The sequence below is a fragment of the Talpa occidentalis genome, unplaced genomic scaffold (genome assembly GCF_014898055.3).
Source record: "Talpa occidentalis isolate TD23 unplaced genomic scaffold, MPIMG_talOcc4v2.1 talOcc4.10, whole genome shotgun sequence".
Taxonomy (NCBI): Eukaryota; Metazoa; Chordata; class Mammalia; order Eulipotyphla; family Talpidae; genus Talpa; species Talpa occidentalis.
This window is the reverse complement of record NW_023600993.1, coordinates 32,179,090-32,204,115: the sequence shown is the minus strand read 5'-3', so window position 1 is coordinate 32,204,115 and position 25,026 is coordinate 32,179,090. Positions and strand designations below refer to the sequence as shown.

Below are 25,026 nucleotides of genomic sequence, written 5' to 3'. Positions count from 1 at the left end.
CACAAATAGCTGTAACATTCAATGGAGTTCTACTTAACAATGAAAATAAATAAACTTCTGACACAGACAATAACATAGATGAATCACAAAAACACAGATCCAGAGGATTCTACACTATATGATTCCATCCATATAGTTCCAGCATCTGTGAAACAAATCTGGGACAACAGAAAGGGGGGGCGGGGGGGCAGGGTGAGGACAGGAAGGAACTTTCTGGGGTGTGGGATGTGGGGAATGTTCTACATCTTGATCTTGGGGTGGTGGTTTCATTGGTACATCCATGTGTAAAAATTCATTCAATTGTACATTTAAGACGTGTGCCTTCTAGTCTGTGAATTGTTTCTCAGTAAACAGGTAAAAGAAAAATAACAGCAATTTTCTACTGATAATGGAATAGATCAGTTTAGAGAGGATTTAATAACTCTTTCTAACTAAAAGAATTTGATATCATTTTCCCTGACCAGAATAATTCTAAAGGGTCCATCTCCAATAGCAAACAATATGATCCCTAAGCCAGAGTAAGAGCTCTGTATTTAACCCCCGACCCTCGCCCTGTGAGGCGGCCAGGCAGCAAGGATAGAAACACTGTCCCCCACTGAAAAGATGAAGACACGAGACCCAGACAAGCTCAGAGCCAGGGGCAACTGGAAGAATGGCACATATAAAACCTGCTCTTTATTCTACTGTCTCAAGACTAACTACAGCCCCCAAAACTCATTTTAGGGGGCATCCCCTGGTGGTGCAGCAGTTGCGCGCTGGGCTGCAAAGGTGCCCGCAGCCTCTGCAGTGCCGGTTCAATTCCCGGCCACCGGCGAGGGTTTCACGTGGAGTAGCAGACCTCTCCTGCTGCTCCCCTCAGCAGTGTACTTCATCGTCGGTCTGCCTGTTCTGTTCCCTGCTCTGTCTCTGGTGAATTCTCTCACCCTCCCGCGCTTCTGACTGTACCCAGTGCTTATATAAACAAATAAATAAATGTTTAAAAAAAAAAAAAACTCATTTTAGGAAGGAACTGAGCTGGACAGAACCTGGCGAGAAAACAATCGTCTTGATCTTTTTTGCACCCACCCCCAAGGTAACTGAGATTTCCGAAATAAAAACAGACTCATTTAGCATCTCACCTGGGACACCACAAGGATTACAGAAAATTAGATGGAGGCCAGTGAGATCCAAAGAGCCCACAGGAGAAGGTGTCATCAGACAGAGCAGTTAAGGATGCTACAGCACTGCAAGGCAAGAACGTGGGTTCTGCCGCAGCAAGCAAACTGAACGCCACAGGATCTTCTTTCCATAAAACCAGTCGTAATTACAAATCAGAGTAGTAAACACTGTTCTTAAATAGGAAGTATGGTCTCTGAATGGCTCCCCTTGCCACCAGGTATTCCTGTTCAGCTGACCCTACTCACCATGTCCATGATCAGGTGTCCACAGAGAAAACACCTGTCAGCAGACTGCTGGAAGCCAGAGTACTGCAAAGGAGAGGAAAGGAACGTTACACGCAGGCAGCGGAGAGGAATCAGCTACTCCCCAGCCAGCCCATCAGGAGAATTACAAGACATTTCTCAGAGAGATGTGTCACTCTCTACAGGAGTCTGTCATTTCCCCAAGGACAACAAAGCTGTGTGATAAACCATGGGACAGCTGTCCTCTGCCACAAAAGTCACTGCAAATACCAGTGCCTTCGCCCAGGTATCAGCTGTGCCTGGGCAGCCACGGCATGCCAGGCTCTGTGTAAGAGGCCATGCACAGAGAGGCTTTCATCTTAAATTCAGTGGTTGTCAAAGAGGAGTTCCTTGGCATTACCTGGGAACTTAGAAGAAATGCCAACTCTTGGGGTCCCCCCCAACCTAGTGAATTGGAAACTCAAGGCTTGGCCCAAAAATCAGTGTTTTTAGGAGCCCTTCAGGGTATTCTGATGCAAGAACAAGATTGATTCCCTTGCTCTAATCCTTAAAATAAATCTGCAATGGAAATATTGTACCATTTCTCACATGGAAGTAAAGGGAAGTGCAGTGAGGTTAAGTGACCTTCTGGAGGTCATACAGCTTATTAGGCATAAGGACAAAATTCAAATTCTAACCTGGTTCTAGTTAAAAAGCCAATGCCTTTTATAGCTGGCTTCAAATAAACTTGATGAATACAATCTACCTTACCTTAGCAACATACACACACACATCTCGCTAGAATCTTAGGAGAAATGAGGTACTCACTTCAAAAAAGATAGTAGGTATTATACACTGGGAGATGCTAGAAACCTAAACTTTGCAAACAGAGCTTAACAAAAGAAACTATAATGAAAGGACGGTAGAAGAAAAGGAAACTTCCTGCAGTTCTTTAACACATGGCACAGGTTCTGTTGCCCAGAACCTTCTCCCCATTCTAGGGACAGCAGTCCCTTATTTTCACTTGCGAACAAGCTCCATACCTCCCCACCTTGTGGTCCCCATGGTGCCCTTGGTGGTTTGTCCCAGATTCACCCGGAGGTTTAAAGATGGAGGAGTAGACAGAAAGAGGGAAGGTAACAAGAGGGCAGGCCCAGAGACCTTTAAGTCCCTTCAAAGCACAAAGCTGTGTGGTTGGTCATTTGCCTCACAAACAAGAGCCATCCCATGCATCTACAGAAGGCAAGACCTCTTCTCTGGCCATGCAGCTTCCCAGAATGCTAGGACCACAGAAAGAAACCACCTTCTCTGCTTGGCACAGGCCTCACCATGGGACTCTGGTCAGGCCTGGGGGGAGAGGAGGCTTGGGTGACAAACTCACCAGGAAATCTTCCTCACAAAACACTTTGCCGTTGACAAAATAAAAGGCTTTTCCTCTCAGCTTCCGACCTGGGGAAAAAATACAAAGACAGAGTGAGAAGAAAATGCTGATAGCTAGCGAGAAAAGAGAAAAGAAAGGTAAAATCTTTTCAGTAAAGCAAACATGTGAAAAATGCCTACATGGATAAAAGTCTGGTACTGGTTACTAGCTGCTCTGGGCCTCGGGGAAGGGCAGGCTGGGGTGAGAGAACAGGGCCGCCCAGCGGGTGCTGCGTGGAGGGAAGACCCCAGGGCTGACTGGGGAACCACCCGATACCACTTTGAGCACCTCCTCTCTGCTGAGAAAGAAGGCTGTGGGATATCTGTTGACAGGATGGAGAGCGGGTCCGGCCTAGGCAACAGACTCCTGAAACTGCCCCAGGCCTCCTGATAGGCATGCAGGGACCCTACAGACACCCTACCAGGAAGGTCCTACAAACTGATCAACTGGCAATTTCTCTCTCTCTTTTTTAACTGAACTATATAAAACATACATTATTGGAGGATAATGATTTTTCTTGTTTTCTCTTTATCTAAATGAGGTAGGCAGAAGTAGGAAAAAATTCAAAACACCCCAACTCCTTAGCTGTAAGTTAGTTTCTATGAAGCCAGGATACTGACAAAGATAAGACACTTTACCAATTTCTTTGGTCCCTTATGAAAAAACACACTGAGCCATGTGTTCAGGGCACACAGGACCACCTCAACAGGAAACCCTGGTCTGTTACCCAGCGAGTTTCCAGATTTGAGAATGTTCCCAGTGCCGGGCACAAAACATACCCAACACACTCAGGGAGCCTTAGAACCTGAATGAATGCTACACACTGGTGGAATCAAGCCCCATGGGGTCAGTCCATAAGCTGAAGGCCAAATTACCAATGTCGCAAACACTAAAAGAGCTAAGAGAAATCCCCCAGACAAGATACGAGAGCCCCCAGAGCAGGCAGAGATCAAAGTGACAGGAAAAAGGCTGTTAATGAAGAGTTTCCAGCACACAGAGAGGATTTCGAAGTATGGATGCAAAGGAAAAGCCACCAAAAAAGTAAATAAATTTAACTACAAAAGCCAAAACCTCCAGATGGATTAAAGACCTAAACAAAGAAAGAAAAATGATAAGCCATTAAACAAAAGCTGTTATGAGAAAATATAGGCAACTGCCTCTGACCTTGGCATGAAAAAGGATTTCTTAGGTGAGACATAAAAAGCACATCTTGTAAAGAATGTTAAATATGACATCAAATAAGTAAACTTCTATGCAACATAAAGCAACATACCCAGTGCTATGAATAGTAACTACATGTAACAGGTACTTAAATTATTACTGGAAAGATGAATGATACAGATGAGTCTACTTCAGTGTTGAGGTTTTCAAACCAAGTATTCAGGAAAAAACATTTTATATCCAGTCATAAGTATGTATGCAACTATTTTCCAGGAAAGGGGATGCAGTGGCATAAGACACTGATTTTCAAAGGAAAGAAGCAGTTACAATACATGTTTAAGGATAATAAAACAGTTAATCAATTACTGAAAAAAAAAAAAACAAAAAATGAAATCAACCAAACATCTAACTCTTATTAAATAATTTATGGCTTATACACAACTATGCAACCATAAAAGATGTGTGTATTCAAGAAAAAGATTTAATGACAAAGAAAAATATTTAAAATACTTTAAAAGGGAGCTGTGAAAATATGTGTATACATGCATGTGAGCATAGATACTGATACACATGTCGGTGTACACACCAACAAGATGGCAAAATTATATGTATGCGCAGATGCCTACCAAATGTTGATAGTCATTATCTTTGAGTATAGGAATGACTGGTTTTTAGTTTTGCTTTCTACAATGACTAGATATTATTATCATAGCCTAAAACAAACTGTAACGGAGTGAGGAAGTATAAAAAGGCCCATAGGCATATGCTAAGAGGTTAGGAGTCTTCAGCTCTCCAAACCTCCTCTCCTGTTCTTTCCAAATCAGTCACCCTTTCTTCTAGAAGGTTCCCATTCTAGAACCTTCACAAGTACTTCCTGACTCTGCTAAACTAGGATAACAAAAATTTCAGAACTCCTTTGACAGCCATGGCAGTTATTTTCATTTACTTACTTATAACTTTCCCCTCTATAAAAAGATTCCAAAGGAGCCAAAGTTTTAGAAAGGAAAACAAGAGCTCACTGGAGTATCCTCTCTGCCTTGTATCACCATTAAGCATCTGGACAAGAGCTGACCTGCTTTTGCCACAAAAGGACACAAACAGCCCCCCACAAAGAGCAGCCCAGCCATGAGGGAAAGCAATTCCCACTGTCTGGCCACAAGTAGATCCCTTCTGGGGAACCCCTTTGCTTTGCTGTTCCCCTCTGGGATTTTGCACAGGGAAGAAGCTGGTTTTGCTGAGGACAGAGGTGAGGCTGCAGCTCCCCATCAGGCCACTGGCGGGAGCAAGGTGGCCACCTGGAAGCCACACAGATTTCCCAGAGAGGAGGCTTCTGTGCCCAAGGCCACCAGAACACAAGGCTCCTGTTCAGAATGGGGTTCTGAAGAATCCAAACTGGGAACTGATTTATTTTATGAGAGGACAGGTCACCTGTGTTGCAAAAATCAGATCATGAAAATGCAAAAGCCTCGCACCCTTTAGGGTTCTGAGAAACACATATCAATTACAAGCTTTTTCACTTAGATCTCATTTAAAGGATCACGTCTGCTTGAACTGCTATGCCGTGTGTTTCTGTAGCTGCTGGTGAGAGTGTAAAATGATAAACTCTCCCTGGAGAGGAAACTTTGTAATGTTTATTTCTGACTCAGTGGGGTTGTCTGGGACTTAGCTTAGGAAAGAATCTGAAATGCGAATAAATATTTAGATCTCAATTGCTAGCCTTAGAGAAATGATTACATGAAACAGAGTACATCTAAATGAGGATTACTAAAGAATGAAATAGTATAACATTTAAAGTCTATTTTATACATAAAATACAATTATTTTGTCAACAATCCAAGTTGAAAATTCTGTAGCAAAATAAATGCCAAATTACCAATATTGAAAAATGTTTATATTATAGGACATTCAAAATAAATTAGCAAGTGTAAAAGTAAGCTAGGAAACTGTATTTATAATACAATTAAGATTCAGTAGCTTACACATATACACACTCCAATGATATGAAAAGAACTGGAAGACTATATAATAAAACTAATAGTAGTCAGCACTGCAAACAATTATTACAGAACTTTACTTTCTATTTACTTCTATCTTATAAATTTCTTTGATTTTAAAAAAACTGAGCTAGTATTATGTAGCATTGGTAGGTTGTATTAAAGGGAAATTTCACTTGCTGATTTATATATTTCAATATTTAAATATTTTTTTCTAGCACTGGGTACACAGGTAAAGGGTGTGAGAGAGCAAGTTCACCTTTTGCTTCATAAATTTCTGTAATAAATTCTTCTAGAATTTATAATCAGAAAAATACTTTATAATTTTTTTCAACTATGCAATGTGAAAAGCAAGATCAAAAAAACTATGTATCTCAACTATGTAAAGAAATGCAGAGAAAGGAAATTTGCACAAGTGGACGCACATGGTATATGTGTGATCGTGGGGGGATCAATAGTTGTTTGCTTCTTTATACTTTCGTATGTTCCTCCAAACTTTTAATATGAGTGGACAGTACTTCCATCATCTTTTTAAAAATTGCCCAGCTGACCAGACACAACCTGTGCTGCCTGCCCCAGAGGCAGAAGTCCCAAGTGCAGAGACCAGGACAGGGGCTCAGAGGCTGTACCTGTTTTCCCTTTATCCTGTTCACCCCCTCCACTGAAAAAAGGATTCTCCCACAGAGCTGTGAAGGTGGGGCCTTTGTTTGCTCTGACTCCAACTCCAGTTTTTACTTCAGTTTTTAAAAAAAAAAATCACCTAAATTTAGAAACTGGATCCCACATCCAAATATAATTGTTTGTATTTGGTCAGAGTAAGAGAAAAAAAAAATACCCTAACAGCTGTTGGCTGCCTTCTGTGTTTCAAGTGCTATATTTGAACTTTCATATATTAAACAAGTTTCCAGAATGTTTGAAAACATCACCATCCATGCTGTTGCACCATCAGCCCCTTTCCCATGCTCTTCCTGTGCTGCCACATCCTTTCACAGAGAAACCCACAAAGCATGCGAGCATAGAGGGGCTTCACCTGGGATTTAGGCAGAAATAATCCCCATGGCGTGCAGCGTCCAGAGCAGGGCAGGGATGCCGGAGCTCACTGTCCCAGGGAATTAGGGCCAGTGATGTTCCAGGACTGCTCCCGACTCTCTGGGTTTCCTGTCCTCTTGCTAAAATCACCATACTCATGGGCTACGACTTCTAACTCCATAAATTTCCAGGCTCTGAGAGGTTCGCCCAGGTAGTAAGTGGGTAGGTGGAGCCCAGATCAGTGAGACTCTGAAGCATATGTGGGGTCCAAGTGCCATGGGTCCCCCACATGAAAGCCGTGGCGCTCCCCTGCCCGAGGATAGTGCAGCTCACCCCACCCAACAGAAGAGACCTGGAAATCCACTTTCCTCCGTCTCATATGTGCAAGGATTACTTTTTAAACAGAGACAGGAATGCATGGTGGGCACAGTGCCAACTTCACCCCAAAGAGACCTGGGTTCACATCACAGCTTTGGTCATGAAACTGAGTTTTTCTCCTCCCAGGGAAAAGAAAACGGAATTTTCTTTTTCAGAAGAACTTTCCGAGTACTGGGCACTTACTTCCCTACGCTGTATGCTGGCTTCCCTGTCCTGCTAATTCTGTGAAAATCCCTCCTGATGGTGCCCCCGTGGACAGAACCTGGTAGGGCTGAACGCCCATCTCCCCCGCAGGCATGTTCTGGGGAAGGAAAAGTCAAGCAGGATACAGCAAGTGACCTTGTCTCGAGAAGCAGGAAGTAGAGGGAAGGCCCTCTCCAGATGAACCACTCCATATCTGGCCAACAAAACACACCCACTAACCTGGAAACTCCTGGAATCACTAGGTCCTGGAAGTTCCCAGCACGGACTGGACCCAAACAGTGACATTTGAAAGCTAGAGCATCCTGTCACCACTAGGTGACGCCAAACCACAGACTCAGGACAGGTCGGCACTGCACAGCTGGCTGAGAACTCCAGGGGGCCGGGAGGACAGCCTGGGAGGGAACCCTGCAATCACATGACCCGCACCCCAGGCAGTTGAGCTCCACTGAGTCTTCACTGTGCAGATGGGGAGACCAAAGCTAAAGAGAACAAGCAGACCTGCCTATGTGACTAAAACAAAAATAGAGGAGCTGTGATTTGAACCCAGGTCTCTCTGGGGCAAAGACAACACTGCCCACCATACTCTATTATCTGTTTCAAAAGGAATCTCAAAGAAAGGGGAAGAAGGTAGATTTCTTGGACTGTTTGCCTGTGCCCGAGTGGGGCTGAGATTCACGGCTGTCACCCACTTCACGGTGGCACGTACTCGAAGGTGTGACTAAGGAGCCAGCTGTGCTGCGCCAGAGCTCATATAGACAAGGGTAAAATGGAGTGGTCCAGGGGTAGACACCCCCAAATTAGGCCAGTGTCCTCAAACTTTAGCATGCATCAGAACCACCTGGTGGATCTGTTAAAACAGATTTCTGGCCCCAGCCCCAGAGATCTTGACTTGGTACATCTTTGAGGGGTCTGAGAATTCAGTCTTCTTTTTTTTTTTTTTAAAGATTTATTTATTTGTTTGTTTTTGTTTGTTTGTTTGTTTGTTTATACAAGCACTGGGTACAGTCAGAAGCATGGGAGGGTGAGAGAATTCACAAGAGTCAGAGCGGGGAGCAGAGCAGGCAGAAAGACCGAAGTACACTGCTGAGGGGAGCAGCGGGCGACAGGAGAGGTCTGCGCGCCATGTGGGACCCTCCTCCGGTGGCCGGGGAGCAGCCGGGGATCGAACTGGCACTGCAGAGGCTGCGGGCAGCTTGGCAACCCAGCGCTCAACCGCAGCGCCACAGGGGAGGCCCAAATTCAGTCTTCTAATAAACTCCTCAGTGAGGCTGCTGTGCTAATCTAGGGGCAACACTCTGAGAACCACTAGGTTAGGTGAGGCTTCAGATTTGCCTCTGAACCAGCATCTCCAGTTGATGCAATTCATCTTGGTCAAACAAAAGCACTAAGGCCCTGGCCACCACCGAGCAATGGGCATCAAACACAAGCCCTGCAGGCCGGCATGTCAGCATCACCTCATCATCACTTTAGTTTCAGAATCATCCTGCTGCTGGCCGGGGAATTCCCACACCAGGAAACAGCTAGTGATATGCACACTAAAAATATATCAGTTTTTCCAGAGGTTAAGAATACAGCAGTCCAAGTTTCTCTTTATTTTCTGATTATAATAGTTTATAAAATATTGACTAAAAAATATACAGACTCATCACAACCCACTCCAAAAAGTTACTTCCAGAGATGCAGTAAATGAATATTTTATATTTGCCTTCAGGGGGCACCTTCAGGGAACAGAGAAAAAGGCAGATGAAGCCAGTGCAGCTCACAAACAGCAGCTGAGACAGCCAGAGGGAGATCAACCGCATCATCTGACAAAGCTGAACTCTCCATCCTCCCCATTCCCCCTTTCCTCTGGAAATAGAAACAACTTCGTATTCTGGAAAAGTAATTGGCCCTTAGCTGTAAGGCTTCACCACAAATTTCATTTTCCAAAATACTTGTCTCCAAAGCAAAAATGCAGTTTACCCAACAATGAGAACAGTTCCTGAGGACAGGAAGTGAAAAATTAGCAATCACTCAGAGTGTATTTTCATTGTGCTGTCCCAGTTGGCAACTTCTTCTGTGCTCTCCACAGGGTGAGTCACACGTGGCCATTCATAGGCAAGCTGAATTAAAATAAAATAATGTAAACATTTAGTTCAAGTACTTGAACAAGTATATTTCAGTTCCCTTACAGCCACTGGTGACTGAGGCAGCTGTGGAAATTTGTATCATCACACAGAGTTCTGCCCGATCTGCTTCTTCAAACAGCTTTTTCCATGATAGGTTAACTCTTAAAAGGTATTGCTAATACCCAGTGGCCTAGTCAAGTTGACATATGAAATTACCCATCACAGAGTTAGAGTTAAGGATGAAAATTTAAGAGAACATGTGAAGGACAGGATGTTTGCCAGAGAAAGAGACGCTCTTACCAAGACAAGGGCGCCAAGGAGAACCAGGCAGCCCCTACAACACTAGAACAAAGTTCCACCTCCACCAAAGATCTTCCTCTCTAAATGCAGGGTTCTGTCTCTGAGAAGAGGTGTTGGTCCAACATCTTCATGCTAATTAGGGTGTCATGCCCCTGGCTTGGCAGACTCAATTCTTCAGTCTAAGAGTTGAGGGGACAGGTAACACTGGAAACCACCAGGAGTCACGCATGGTGTGGGACGACCGAAGGCCAAGAATGTAGATTCCCACCCAAGCCCTGACTGTGAATCCATGCAAGGACTTGGAATGCTGATGATGTGGGGACAATTAACAGTGTGGGTCATGCTGCTGCTGTCCTCTGCAATGTAGAGGGTTCCCAAACCCAGACTCCATTCATGTCACAGGCATAAAGAAAAATCCAATATGCTCCCACGGTCAGGGAATCCATGGCCTCTGACTGGATTGACAGAACCTGATCTGGGAAATCAAGTCTGAGCCCAGTTCCAGTGTATCCAGCAGATGGGCTTCTACAGATTGACAAGAGACCCTTTGATGAGGCGTCAAGTCAAGGTCACCTCTTCACTCTCTCCCGACCCCCTCAGCCCTTTGTCCAGCTCCAGTCTATTGGGGCTGGTTCCTGACTTCCCCCTCGCCCACTCTTCCTTTCTCACGTTCTTGAGCTTCAGCCTTTTCCTTAGGACCAGCTGACTCATTCCACTCATGCAGAAATGCTGAATATGATGAGAAATATTGGGATGACTCAACCACTCAGAAACTTAGGGATCAGAGGTCTTAAGAAAAAAAACCTCCTCCAGGTCCTGAATCCATTTCTCTCCTGTGTGGGCACCCTGCCACTTCCCTGTTCCAAGTCCCGGGCCACTGGTCTGCATCCTCAACTCAGGAGGATCTGAGTCACCAACCTTTGTCATCACGCAGCCCCAGAGCAGCGAATGACCTGAGAAGTCCCAGCATGACCCGTGTCCAGAGCCAGCTTCCTTCCTTTAGCACACACTCTCGCTAACAAAGGTGTTTCATGCAGTGGCTGAGCACAAGGGGCGAGGGGTAAGGGCCCACACCACCCTGGGTTCAAGTGTCAACCAAGCTACTGCAATAAAACCAACCACAAGCAAACTGGATTCTCCACACCCTCGTGGGTGGCTACAGAATCTAGTGGGTCAGCATGACTTCAGGTCTAGGGTGGGGGTGGACTGACAGTAAGCGAGAAAGCTCACCTGTCAAAGACCTAGGAAGACCACAATACCCGTGTTAAGGAAGCAGGCCTGTGGTGAATTAAAAGGAGACCTCCCATGTTCAGGCTTGACTATTTTTGAATCTGTGTTTCAAAGGCTGGGTTGGTGAGGCAGTTCACAAAGTCAATGAAAATAGTGTCCAAGGAGGTATTCAGGCTTTGTAAGAAAAGCAGAAGAGTTGACAAGAATCCTCCTGTTCTTCACTTTATTGCTGGTGAATCCCCAATCACTGATTTATTCATTAAGAACCTCTGTTCTACCGCTCAGGGCTCAGTTCCAGTTGATTTCTTTCCACGAAGTGATGAATGGTACATTTTTCATGTTCTACACGCAGGCTCCTCACTAGCCTGACAGACTGTGCCTTGCTTGGGTCTATCTGTGTGAGATTTCCCTCTAAACTCCATTCCCAGTCTCTATCTGGCATGAATGTCTGGCTGCTGGAAGTGGGGTGGGCGGGGCACATGGTCTTAGTACTGTTATTTTTTCTGAAGGTGCAGCTGACAGACCCCCCCTCAGGAGGAGAAGCACTGGGTGACCACACTGGCCCTTGGCATCCAGCGCTGTCCCCGGGAGGGGAAGGTCCTGCCTGCCCCTCAGTGGCCTTCCTTGAGCTCAGGCCTACACTGGGTACCCTCCCCATCAGCCCTGAAGGTGACTGCCTCCCAGTCCTCACCCCCCAAGACTGGCAGCCTCACATCCTATGGGATTCTGGGGAGGAGAGCAAGTGGGATCTTACCCAGTCCATGCTTTTCCAACTCACATGGCTGAAACAGAAGCCATGAAACCGGGAAACAGGTTTCATCCTGACTCCAGGATGGAGTGGCTCAGTCTTTACAAAATAAACAAAATCTTACTTTGGGGACTAGACACTGCCTGGAGCGAGCCTGGCCTTCTTTCTCCCTCAGTCTATTTCCGAAGGTGTCAAAAATGCCACTTGACCCTCCCTGTCCAGCACACTTTTGCCTCCTTCTCATTCCGCCTCTCTCAAGCCACACACGGGCGCCAGCTTCCCCTCAGGCAGGCACTCGAGGCTCGGCTTCCAGACGCTCAGTGTCTACAGGCACCAGCCAGGACCCCGCCTTCCCTCCACACAGACCCTCCCTCCCACTCCAGGGTGTGCCAACAGCCTCCTGAGCGCATCCAGGCCACTTTGGGTGGGCAGGGCCTGTGGGGGAAGAAAAGAATTCACAGCACACATCTCCATGGCAACCAAACACACACGCTGCCCAAGGAGCAGGTCAAGAAAGAAGGGGACTTTACCAGACCACATACACGCCCACACATCACACCCTGAATGCTTACTTCTGGGAACCAACACCAAGGAAACAATTCAGCAGAGGGACAGAAAGATGCAATCACAAAGACATTCTCCGGGGTGTGAGTAAGACCCAAAACACTCCAAAGGAGCTACAGGATACCCAAGTGTAGTGCAGCTCAGTTGAGGGCTGTTAAACTGTTAAAATGATTATTATGAAGACCGCACTTGCCACGTGTAAATCAGAAAGGATACAACACTGCATGTGTTATGCTCAAACTAAAAAAAAAAAAAAAAGTACAGACAGTTGAACAAGATCTAGAAGGGAAAACACACTAGTGAAAATGGCTGTGCAAGCAGTCAGGACATCAGTAAGTTGCCTGAACAAAGGGAAATTATATCTACTGACCAACAGAGGCTGCTGGGATACACGATGGGTGCAGGGGTCTCCAAGCACTTCTGCCACTGGGGAGGAAGCTGTCTTTGGACACAAGAGGAAGCCCCTTGGCCAACAGGAATGCCACTGTACTTGCTCTGCAGAGTCCTTGCCCTCATCTCTTCAGCAAAGGTTCTAGGGCCTGATTTGTTGGTACTAAAATAACAGAATATGGTTCATAGCCTGCATGAAAGCCAATAGCAGGGAATGCCAAATCCAGGAGAAAATGTTCCTTCCACTCAGAAGAGCAGGGAAAGCTTCCTGGAAAAGGAGGCATAAACCCGATCCTAAAAGCCGGACAGACATTAAATGGATAGATTTTTGTGACTATAAAGCTGGGAGATCCTGATAGCCCAAAGGACAACAGATCTTACCTAACCCTTCAGTGCTTTCCTGAAGCCCCTCAATAAAAATAGTTTAATATCCCACCATAAAAAAAGAATTTAAATTCTTTAAGAATTTAGAGGATAGGGCCTCCCCTGGTGGCGCAGCAGTTGAGCACTGGTCTGTGAAGCTGCCCACAGCCCCTGCAGCGCCAGTTCAATCCCTGGCTGCCGGCAAGGGTCCCACATGGCGCGACAGACCTCTCCTGTCACGCCCGCTGCTCCCCTCCGCAGTGTATTTCGTCAGTCTGCCTGTTCTGTTCCCCGCTCTGGCTCTGGTGAATTCTCTCACCCTCCTGCACTTCTGTCTGTACCCAGTGCTTGTATAAATAAATAAATCTTTTAAAACAAAAAAAAGGAAATTAAAAAAAAAAAAAGAATTTAGAGGATAGTTGGCCTCCGTGGTAGTGCAAGGGGTTAAGTCTCAGCACTATGAAGCAATCCACAGCCTCTGCAGCATGAGTTCAATCCCTGGCAGTGTATTTCAGTCAGTCTGCCTGTTCTACTCCCCACTCCGTCTCTGGTGAATCCTCTCATCCCCACACCCCTGGTCTATACCCTAGTTCTTGTATGCATAAATAAAATAAATCTGGGGGGAAAAAAAAAAGAATTTAGAGGAGAGGGTATTCTGGGGAATAGTGGGACCAGAAACAGAGAAACAGAAAAGGGAAATTCAGTTTGACAGTGACAAAGAAGCCAGAGGCAACAAGACGGAGACCTGACCACGGTGGCCTTCAATGCTTGACCACAGGGCTCGACCGAATCGCTCTGTCTTCCTTAGGTGTCTGCTTGTCTGACCCGAAGCAGGATGAACTCAGGCGACAAGAACTGACAGGGTCATGCAGCCTCAGACAGAACCAACTAACACATCAATAGGTCTTTTCCCCAAACAATCTTCTTAAGTTCAAACGCTTGAGTAATTGCTTGAGACAAAAGAAAACTGCTTCTACTGAGTATTTTTTCCTGTAAAGTACAGCAAATACTGAGAAACAGTTGCCAGTGGCAAAAGTCAAAGGTAATTTTTTTTTTAAAGATTTATTTATTTATGCATATAAGAACTGGGATACAGGCCAGAGTTGGGGTGGGGGAGTGAGAGGATTCACCAGAAAGAGTGGGGAGTAGAACAGGCAGATCTACTAAAGTACACTGCTGAGGGGAGTAGCGGGCGAGTCGGGAGAGGTCTGCTGCGCCATGTGGGCAGCTCCCTGGCCGGGGATCAAACTCCTGCTGCAGTGGCTGCGGACAGCTTCATAGTAGTGTGTCAACCCCCTGCAACACCGGGGAGGCCCACAAAGGTAATTCTTAAAAGAAGATATGATCACAACCCTTGCACAGAGTTTATTTAACTCATCAATAAAAGAAGGAACCAATGAGATGTTACAACTGGGAGACTGCCGAGCCCCATATATGGACAGGCAAAGCCACGTGCAGTGACCTCCCAGAGCAGCGAAGTGCATGGCTGCCAGAGCTCGCACAGCCGTGAGCTGTGAGCTCATGTGTTGCCTTCAGAATTCTACATCTTACAGAGGGTCACATTCTCAAAGACAAGGAGAATCCATAACCAGACAACTCTGTTTCCATTGAGGATGCTGAGACTCTGAATCAATTTCAAAGCTTCTACAGTTTTCCCTACAAAGGAAAATTCTGATCAACGTACAGACTATAAACTCTCAGACATGTTGTTTCCTAGGAACTCGCAGTGAGGACTGAGGCTTGAGGTGCAGAACCTGGCACACACGTGGGCCATCAGGCTGGGAAGGTTAGTGGAGGTCATGCCCAGTTGCTTCAACGCAGTCTGGGGCTCAGGAAGATCTCAGTCTAGGCTATCCTCCTCCAGAGGCTTCCATGAGGAGCCTGGTACTAACTCAGGGTGCTCGCCCCTGGCCTCTCCCTGGAGTCACCCAATATAGAACACAGTCCCCATCTAGAAACTCCACCATAGAGCTTCTGATCCTGCTGGCCAGTGGAACTGGGGCAAATCTCCTGGGGTGATTCAAAGGGGCAGCCAGGACTGAGAACCAGCAGGCCAGATGATAAGACCCTTTCACCCCTGACACTCCATGGCTAAGTTGCCATGTTTTCTTTTAACTGGCAGCTGCCAGTCTCATGGGACCCTGTCCCCAAGTGCTCCTCAAAATGAATCTTTGGTAGAGACCATAACATAAGCACATTCACTACTTGGCCAACTTAGCAAACATCCTGCAACAAGTTAAATCTCCCAGGGTGGTCGCCATCAATTCACTTAGCAGGCTGCTGAGCTGAGCACAGGCAGCGCGAGCACAGATGCCCACAGGTGGCCGTGCTGAGAGGTTCCAACAGGTATGGGGGATATACACAGGCATTTACCCCCACTCTCACACAGCAGCCTCCAAATCAAAGATTCTGCAAAGAGTGATAAAGGGGCCCTGCTTCACAGCAGGGTAAGTGATTAACCACCTTTGGGTTGGATGCTCTCCCCTCTTCTCCTTCTCCTGGTCCCCATGTTCCTTACACCACCTCCCCAAACACACACTTACTGCAGGCCGCACAGGTGAAGCATGCGTCGTGGTAGAGGTTCCCCATGGCCTGGCAGGCCTGGCCAGCCCCAAAAACGCCTTTGCTGCATTTCACACAGGCTCCTGTAAGGCAAGAACACACCAGTGAGTCAGGATGGAAACAGAGTGAGATGCCCATCCCCCCATAACTGGCCCATGCCAGTTGGGTTGCTCCTTGGAAATGCCTCTCTCTCGCTCTTCCCCTATCAGGTTGGAAGGGCCACCAGGCTGAACTCAGGCCCCCTGGCCCCCCATCCCTACTGCGGGCTGATGTGCAGAATGCCTTTGCTTTGTCAACCTCCTCTCTCTTATCCAAAGATTTCACTGGCCCAAAGTTCCCACTGCTAAGGAAAAATGGCACCATGATTACAACATGCCAAGCACGCAGGTCAGGCAACTTCAACTAAATTATTTCCTTTAATTCTCAATGGTTACCACCAACTAGGGTTTACTATGTTCACTTCCTACAAAAAGTATCGAGCCCCAAGCTCTACCTGGTCAGAGTGTAAAGTCGCTGCTTTTCTCATCACCTGGCTCCTTTGCTCCTAACAGGCCCACTGCGTCCCAGCTCTCAGCCTTTGCTGACACCCGTGACCACTCCTGTCCCTTCCAGTCCTCAGGCCTCCCTCAGGACCCTCTCAATGACGTCTTCTTCCATCACCGGGTCTCTGGCTCTGAAGGCAACAGGACGAACCAGAGAGGCTCCAACCTCAGGCCCCCTACTGGCCCCTACCCATGCGGTCTGCGGTGATCTGTTAGTCTTCCCAGCATCAGTTCTTATTTTAGGAAAAGGAGGTTAGTTCTAGCTGCTCAGCCTGTTCCCAGGAGCCACGGTCAAGGCTGCCTTGTAAACCAAAGACACTGACGAGCTCATCTGTCTCAGCTACAAAGGGTCTCTTGGAAGGCCCGGTCTGAATCCAGAATGCCACGATTTAGGAGCTAAGTGACTAAGTCAGGTTATTTAAGCCCTTAGTCCCACCTTTATCTATAAAGTAGGGATAACAGTAGCACCACCTTGAGGTATAGATTCCGTATGCAGAATCCAACACTCCAGCAAGTTCCCCAATGCCTGGTCCCTTGCACCTTCTCTCTTACTGGCTATGAAATTGCTTCTATGAGCGTAGGATGAGCCTCCGACACAGCTGGTGCTGCTGGACCTCACCAGCAGCAAAGTTCATAGTATCCCCCTTGTCGTGAAATTGAAAACCTTGAGGAATTCAGAGGCCTCAGCATTTCTCTTCCTCTGATTATTTCATATATAACCCAGGCTGCTCTTAAATCAAGAAACATATTGGTTTTAGCAAACTGCATCCCTCCAGGGACACCAGGTACTGACTAGGTGCTGCTGGCAGCCAGGCCAGGGGGGACCCAGGGGAGCACCCATGGGTGTGGAAGTGATGGTGTTGACACCTTCACCATCATTGGACATAGCACCTGCTTCTGGCTCCGGGTTGTAAGGATCATATCTTAACTGTGGCCTCTGCAGGGATTCAACAAAGAGCTGTTGAGTTGAATCACTTCCTACACAGCTCCCTACAGGGGCCTTTCCATGTCTCTTCCTCCCCAACACTCATGCCCTTGCGCCTCCTGTTCACACCTCTGCCCCTCCAGAAGCACATTCCTTTCACAGAGATCTAGAGTCTTATTCCTCTGTGAACACCCCCACAACTGACAAAGTGCACTGAGAATGTCCTCAGCAACACACATAAAAACAGAGGAAAGAATTACAAGCACAACCACTGAGCACTGGCTGTGGCACAGTGCACATGTGATGCCGGGGGAGAACGCGCTCTTGAGAAACACCAACTGACAGGCAATAGCAGGTATTCATTACACCATCAGATGGTTCTAGGTCCACTCCCAGACCCCTGTCCCCAACCCCCTGGTTGATCTGACTCTAATACTTTTCAAAAAGTATCAAAGGCTGGTTTGTCAGCAACTAAAACACCCAAAGCCACCCCCAAAGGCAACCTCACTTGCTCCCTGTTCATCATGGTGGCCTCTTGGCTCAGCCCACTGTAGAAATGCTAGCTGAAGAGCAGAGGAGCATGGGCTCAACAGCGTGGTCAGCCCTCCCCACCCATCCTCCAAGAGGACACAGGAAGAGGCCAGCTCGAGATAGCTCACCAAAGATGAAAGACAGAATAGATCTCAAGAATCGGGGGGGAGCTGCTGACTCAGAATGAAGAACTCCTCTCGTCTGGGTTTGGGGAATAAAATGAGACCCCTCTCTCACTCCAACGGCAAGATGGACAGTCCCCTTTTAGGGGGCACTGACCAGTGCCCCAGCCGCCTGGGCTTCCCCTATGCTACCTCACTCCCTTATGTGGTTTCCTCCTTATCTGGGGGCTGTGACCTGTGGACTTCAGCCTCCCCCTCGCTCATTCCTGCAGCTCCAGCCCCTTCAGGGCGCTGACATCCTTTCTCACCACTCTACCATCCAGCACAGACACAAAGCAAGGAAGGAAGCCACTGGGGCACTCAGCTGTCAGGCATGGAGCACGGAGGGCCCCATAAGAAGCCGAGTAGGTAGGAAAATATTTCATCCTGCGGCTTGTGGCAAAAGGATAGAAAACTACTTCATAGGCAGGAAAGAGATGTGTTCTTCTTTTGGTAGGAAAAAAACACAAAGTAAATTCCCTATTCTAGGAAATAATGTAACTACCAGACCCTGGGTGGGGAGCGTTCCTCCCTTGTAGGAGCTGCTGCCATCCCCTCTCTCAAACCCAACTTCCCAAAGTCCCTGTACCCTGTGGGTGGTCACTCCGCTGGCACATCTGAGAGAGTATCTAAGCCCGGGTTCTCACCCAAAGGTCCTGTTTTTCCCACCTGGTTGGCAGCTGTGGCTGTTCCTGTCACATATGTGGGATCCCCCAGAAAGAGAGGGGCTCCTTCCTTGTTCCCCAATGCACTTCCTGCTCAGGGGTTCAGACTCAAGACCAGTCCTGCCCCAAAGCTCCTGCTGACCACCATTCTGCTCCAACCCACACACACAGGCTATCTCCAGAGTGTGGACTGGTTTCTTCCACTTGCATAATTGCCTTGAGGTTCCTCTACGTACCAAGAGTCCCTTCTCTTTCATTACTGAGCTGTTCTGCCGTGTGGGGACCACAATTTGTTTATCCACTCACCACTGACAGACATCACCTAATTTGGGGCAGTGGTAAATAAAGTGACTTGGGTACAGTGTTTGTCTAGACAGCTATTTCCTTTTCTCTGCAGTAAAGACAGGGGGGTGAACTGGCTGGGTCTAAACAACAGGTGTCTGTTTAACTTTTTAGGAAACTGCCAAACTGTTTTCTAAAGGGGTCCTGTCAGCTCACCTTCCCATCAGCAAGTCAGAGTTCCAGTTTCTCCACACTCAGAATGACAGTCTTAACTCTTGTCCATTCCAACCAGCATGTAGTGGGACCTCCCTGCGGTGCTGATTGGCTTTACCCTTGTGACTAACGTGGGGCCCGGGCAACTTTTCATGTGCTGCTTGATATCCTATAGCTTCTTTGGCGAGGTGCTTATTCAAGTCTTTAAACCATTTTTTCCCCTTTTTGTTGAGTTATGAGAATTTCTTACACAATCAGGAAACAAGTCCTTTATCAGATACCTGCTGGGAAGACTTTGCTGGAGTCCTATAAACTCCACCCTGAGTCTCCCAGGACTATCAGCTGCAGTTCAACTCCAGGAGTTCTCTGGGCTCAGCCTCACGCTCCCTCCTTGTGCCAAGGCCCGGACCCCTCCCGGGGAGTAAGCCACAGCAATCTGGGCCCTGCTCCAGTGGCTTCTGGTTCCCTTGAGAATCGCTGTCCTTTGTAGCCTGAGAGCCACTGTCTTGAAAACTACTGGTGCATGTATCTTGTCTGGTTTTTTGCTTTAAGGTTTTGTTTTGTTTTGCTTTTGGTTGTTTCAGGCAGGATGTTAATCCAGCCCTTGCTACCCTCTCTTTAGAATAGGCATTATTAAGCCTTATCTGTGCCCAGCATTGTTTTACACAATTATGTGTTTCTTCAGTTCACAATAATCCTACAAAGTAGATATTATCAATTTACAGATGAAGAAACTGAAGCTTAATGATTAAGCAGATTGCCTAAAGGGGGCTGACGCTAGTCATGTCCTTCCCACTGCATTTATTAGAGGGGCAAAGGAACCGAGTGGCAAGAGAAGCCCCAACGACTCAAAACTCAATGTTTCCGCATTGTGAGCACCGGCGAGTCCATAACAACCAGCTCACTGGTAGCAGCAGAACCACTGTTTGGCTGCAGCTTAGAGACAGAGGCTGAGCGCACCCCACCTCCCTGAATGTGGCCTGGGGGTTCTAGCATGGAGGGATTCAGGCAGAAAATGTGTGTGCACTAAAGAGTATCTGGAAAGCTTAGGAAGCTGGGTGGGGCTTGAAAGATCATTGGTAGTCAATAGACTGGGGGATTCTTTATTTTTAACAGGATGTTTATTAATTTGGTTTTTTTCTTTTTGATACTCTCGTTAACAGAATTTATTTTTTAGAAGTTTTAGGTGCACAGAAAAATTGAGTGGACAGTACAGAGGTTTCCCATATATCCTGCTGCCTTCCCTACAAAATCCTACACCAGAAGGGGTTACACTGGTATGACTGATGAACCCACACCAACTCATCACAGTCACCCCAAGTCCACAGTTTCTATGAGGATTCACTCTTGGTGATAGACATCTTACAGGTTTGGGCAAATGTAGAAGGTCACATATACAGCACACAGAATAGTTTCACTGCCCTAATCCTCTGGATTTCACCCATTCACCCCTCCTAACTCCTGGCAACCACTGACTTTTTTGTTGTCTCCATGGTTTTGCCTTTCCTGACCTATCAAGTGTGGGAATCTTGCCCTTAGTAATATGCTTTTAAGATTGTCCATATCATTCTACGACTTGATAGCTCATTTCTTTTTAGTGCTGAGTAATAATCCACTGTCTGGATGCAACACCTGTGAGCTTTCCATTCACCTGCTGAAGGATGTCTCCGTTTATTCCAGGGCTTGGCAATTATGAATCACGCTGCGAGATAAAACATCGAAGAGCAGAATTTTGTGTGAACAGAAGCTTTCAACTCACGTGAGTAAACACCAAGGAGTGTGACTGCTGGATCGTATGGTGAGAATATGTCTAGCTGCTTAAGAAATTGCCAAACTGTCTCCCACAGTGGCTATGGGATTCTTTTGAAAATCGTAATAGTCCCACAGGAAAGAGCAAGGACTAGACACAGCCTCCCATTTGAAAAGATGTGCAACCACGAGTCACCGAGGATTATTCACGCACTTTGCCCCCTCTCTCCTCAGGTGAGGCTAGCAGCCCACGTCTCCCCTCATCTAGCTGCCAAGGGCAGGGTCTGGCTGTACATTTTAATGTCCCCAGAAACAGAAGGACAGCAGAGGGCCCCACGCACAGCAGATGCCAAATAAGCACTGAATGCCTTCAAAAGCTGGAGTTTTCCAGGTCAGGAAGGCAGAGCCGGGAAGGCTGGAGGGGTGTGCATGGCGCGGGAGGATGAGTGTGACCACGCTGAGCCTGCTGGTCTGCAAGGAGGTGGGACAGGATAAGGGAAACTCCAGAGGGGACCCACGGGACACGGGAGGTGATGCTCTGAAGCAGGCATGAGGGTGGTGGTGGAGAGGAAGGGTGGGTGGAGAGAAAATGCACACCTAGGGCGGTAGGCAGGGTGGAAAGGAGCTATAGCTTCCCGGCGGCTCAGAGCTCCCTCCGCTGATTGTCATTGACCCATGTGGCCCAGATGTCTGGGGCCTGCCCACGCAGAGGCACCTGGAAGACAAGGCCCCCTACCTTAAGGCCCCCTTCACACTTCGTTTTCCCTGCCAGGTTGACTAGCTCTAGATCGGGGGCTAGCGTTAGGCAGGTCAAGGCCTTGGGCAGTTGTCCGGAGCCTTTCATAACGTTTCCATGTGACAGAGAAGAAAAACGCTGTTCCACTCTGACTAAGTGTAATGCAATGTCCTTTGAGAGGCCAACGCAATGTAACAGGCCTCCTGAAAAGCGTCTCAATTCTAAAGGTTTCCTACTAAGGGAATATGACATTTTATTAGAGCTGCCACCAGTGTCCCACAGCAGTTGTTACTCAGCTCCACAGTCACAGCATCGGAGAACTATCAATCAGGCTGGCCCAGCTGCATAAGGTTTACAAACCACTTAAGGGAGAAACTTTTCTCAAAAACAAACATCAGTGCAGCCTCACACACGTAACCGACAACAGGGAAGGCACTACGGCTTCGGGTACGGGGTGGGATCCAGCCCACTCTGCCTCCTGGAACTGCCGGGGGCCCCTGCAGCAGTCCCAGGAGGATTGAGTCCCAACAACAGTGAAACTGATCTAACGCCACTGAGCCTGACCTGGGCAGGTTCCGCAAGACATAAATTATCCCAAATTGGTATTAAATTATCTCCCACCATAACTAAGCCAAGAAACAAATTTGGTTTAGGGCCATGGCTCCTTCCCCACTCCCACGCAAAGGCAGGATTTATAAACAGGAAGGCCAGCAGAGCAGCCCTTGCTCCTGCGGCAGCCAGACCGAGGACCCTGGAGCCACCTTCAGCGGAGGCCACGCCCACCCAGGTGGTGAACACACCAGCATCTTTGGCTGTTCTGAAAACATCTGAACTCCAAAGGCTCCATCAGGCTAGTCACTGGGCCCTGCGTGAGGAAGGGAGGTAGGTCTCTTGGAGCTGTCCCCACCCTGGCTGGATACCCTCTTTAGTTCTCTAACCAGATGATGCACAGTGCCCAGGATCACATGACCACAAAGCACCTACTGTGCTGAAGGGGGCTGAGGCAAGGGTCAAGGATCCAATCAAGAGGGGACAGCTCATCCTGAACATGTCTGAACGAATCATTATGGACGCAAGTTGAGCAAGGCGTTTCCTTGGCTGAAGGATGCAGCCTGTGGACCTGGGCAGCTCTGGAGTCAATGGGTTCTAGAGAGGGGCCAAGTGTTTGGGAGAGAGCAGGACCAAGAACCCCAGCAAGACCTCCTCCCAACTCACACACAGCCAGCCACTGCTCTGCTCTGGGGATGTGCTGCCAGGGCCCACTATTACCTGCGGAGACTTGCTGCAGCCTGGGGCTGAATCCAAACACCCAGGCGATTTGAAGATGCCTCCAAAGCTGAAGCCTGTGATGCAGACAGTGCAACGGACCACATCCTACCTGGCCCCCTGGATCTCCTCTGCCTCCATCCTCTCCCCCACACACCCTGTAATCCCTGAGGCAAGACACTTATCAAGCCACAAAGGAAGTATTTAAGGCCATTCTGGGCTCTGGGGGGATTGCGCTATCTCCTTGATCACTCTGAAGCTGCTCAACAGTGGAAGAGGGTTTTGCTGCAATTTCCCAATCACTGTAAGCTGGAGCCGCATGAGCCAAGCCACTTAAGGTTCTCTTCTGGGTTCTCTTCTCACTCCCCTTGTCTGGCCTGAATCAGCCCCTGCCACTCACTCCCCAGAAGAAAAAGAAGTTCAGGGTATCCCCAAGCCAAGTTCTGCACCCCACCCTGACTCCTCAGTCTCCAGGGTAGCCCTTCTCTGTCCTTTTCCTCCCCTGAAGAGGGTCTGCCCTGGTCTCTCCACACAGAAAGCAAGAAAAATAAGCACAGGAAACGATAGTCCCCTCGCCAGGCATCCAGTGCAAGGCAGGGTGCCTCTCAGTACTGACCCACTGACAAAGACAAGGACACTGAGAGTAACAGGACCATTGGGGGGTGCAGAGAAAAGGCTTCCTCTGCACTGCTGGTGTAGCGTGTGTAGCCTAAGTGTGGACAAGCTTTCTGAGGGCCTATGTGGCACAATATATCTAAAAAAAACCTTTACCCCATTAGACACTGATATTTAACAGAATTCTTCCTAAGGAAAAAGAAAAAATACTGCAAAAATAGATATACAGAATAGCAGACTGGCGGTTGCCAAGAATTGGGGGTACACAGCCAAGATTGGGGGGGGCATGCCAGCACAGCACAATAGGGGGACAGAGGAAGCAAAAGGTGAGGAGTGCAGGGCTTCCTGGGCTATGGGTTCTAATTCTGGGAGTGAGGAAGGGGGGGTGGTGGAAATGACATTCTTTCTGGGAGCAGGAGAGACAGGACCTGGTCTTGCCCTAACATGACCAACCTGGCTGCTAACTAGGACAGATCTGTAGGAAGACAGTGCATGGGACTGAAGCCTTTCTCACGATCAAAACTGACCAGCTGAAACTTCTCTGGTTTCCTCTTGAGAGAAACTCCCTCCACTGTGGGTGTTGGACAGGAAGGAACAGGAGCTTGTCAGGAAGACCTGGAGAAGAGATTCCTGTTGCCTGTGTACCAGGGGGAGAAGGGTCTCAATTCTGATTCTATAACTACTTGTGTAAGATAGACTCTGGCTGGCCCTGCAAAGAAATCAGGCCAGCAAGTGGGATGACACAAAGTTTCTCAGAAAGTTCCAGAAAGCAAATGGAACTGAGGCACTTCCAAAAATTAACTCGAAGGGAAACATGCTTCATTGGCTGGCCTCTGAACTCTAGTTTTGTGACATTGTTAGAGGCCCTTTCTCTCCCTTTCTCTGGCCTGATCCATGTAATTCTCACAAAAGCCTCCAATTCTCAAAAGTTCATTTTCATTCATTCAGATGCTTAAAAAAAAAAAACTGCTTAACAACTTAAAAGTGGTTATCTCCCTACACAATGATGGGTGACTTTTATTTACTATTTTTGTCTATATATCCTTACTTTCCTACAGTTAGCTCTACTGAACATGCTGTAAAATGCCAAAACCACACATGACTGCCACATTAGAGAAACCTGGTGAAAAAGAACCAGACCTTTATGAGAGCACAGTAACTATCAAAAAGGGGATGAAAACTACTTGTGTAGATAATATCTCAACAGAAGAAACTGGAAGGGTATCAGCCAAGCAAGACCACCTCGGAGAGCAGGTAGCTTAAAATGCAACAAGCAGAAGAGCGCCCAAGAAAATTGCTGACACAGCTCAAGACAAGACCCTAAGGAGTCTCCAACACAGCTGGTGGGAGTGTCAAGGGCATAGCCACTTTTGAAGACATTTTGACCATTGCTGGAAGGGTCAAACATACTCCTACGACCCTGCAGAGATTCCACTCCTAGGTCCTTGCCAAGAGAAATGAGAGCAGGCCAGAGATATGATCATCACAGACGTACCCGGTAAGAGTCAGAA

The 25,026-nt window shown here is 47.5% G+C and overlaps 1 protein-coding gene across 1 annotated transcript in view; it reads right to left on the bottom strand.

The window, feature by feature from the left end:
- Positions 1-25,026, bottom strand: part of LIMD1 (LIM domain containing 1) — a 49,519-nt gene that overhangs the window by 9,352 nt on the left and 15,141 nt on the right. The window contains exons 2-4 of the mRNA XM_037527678.2: positions 15,812-15,913; positions 2,761-2,828; positions 1,404-1,466 (exon numbers count right to left, since the gene is read on the bottom strand). Of these exons, the coding sequence (XP_037383575.1) occupies positions 1,404-1,466; positions 2,761-2,828; positions 15,812-15,913 (233 nt within the window). The remainder of the gene's footprint in view (positions 1-1,403; positions 1,467-2,760; positions 2,829-15,811; positions 15,914-25,026) is intronic.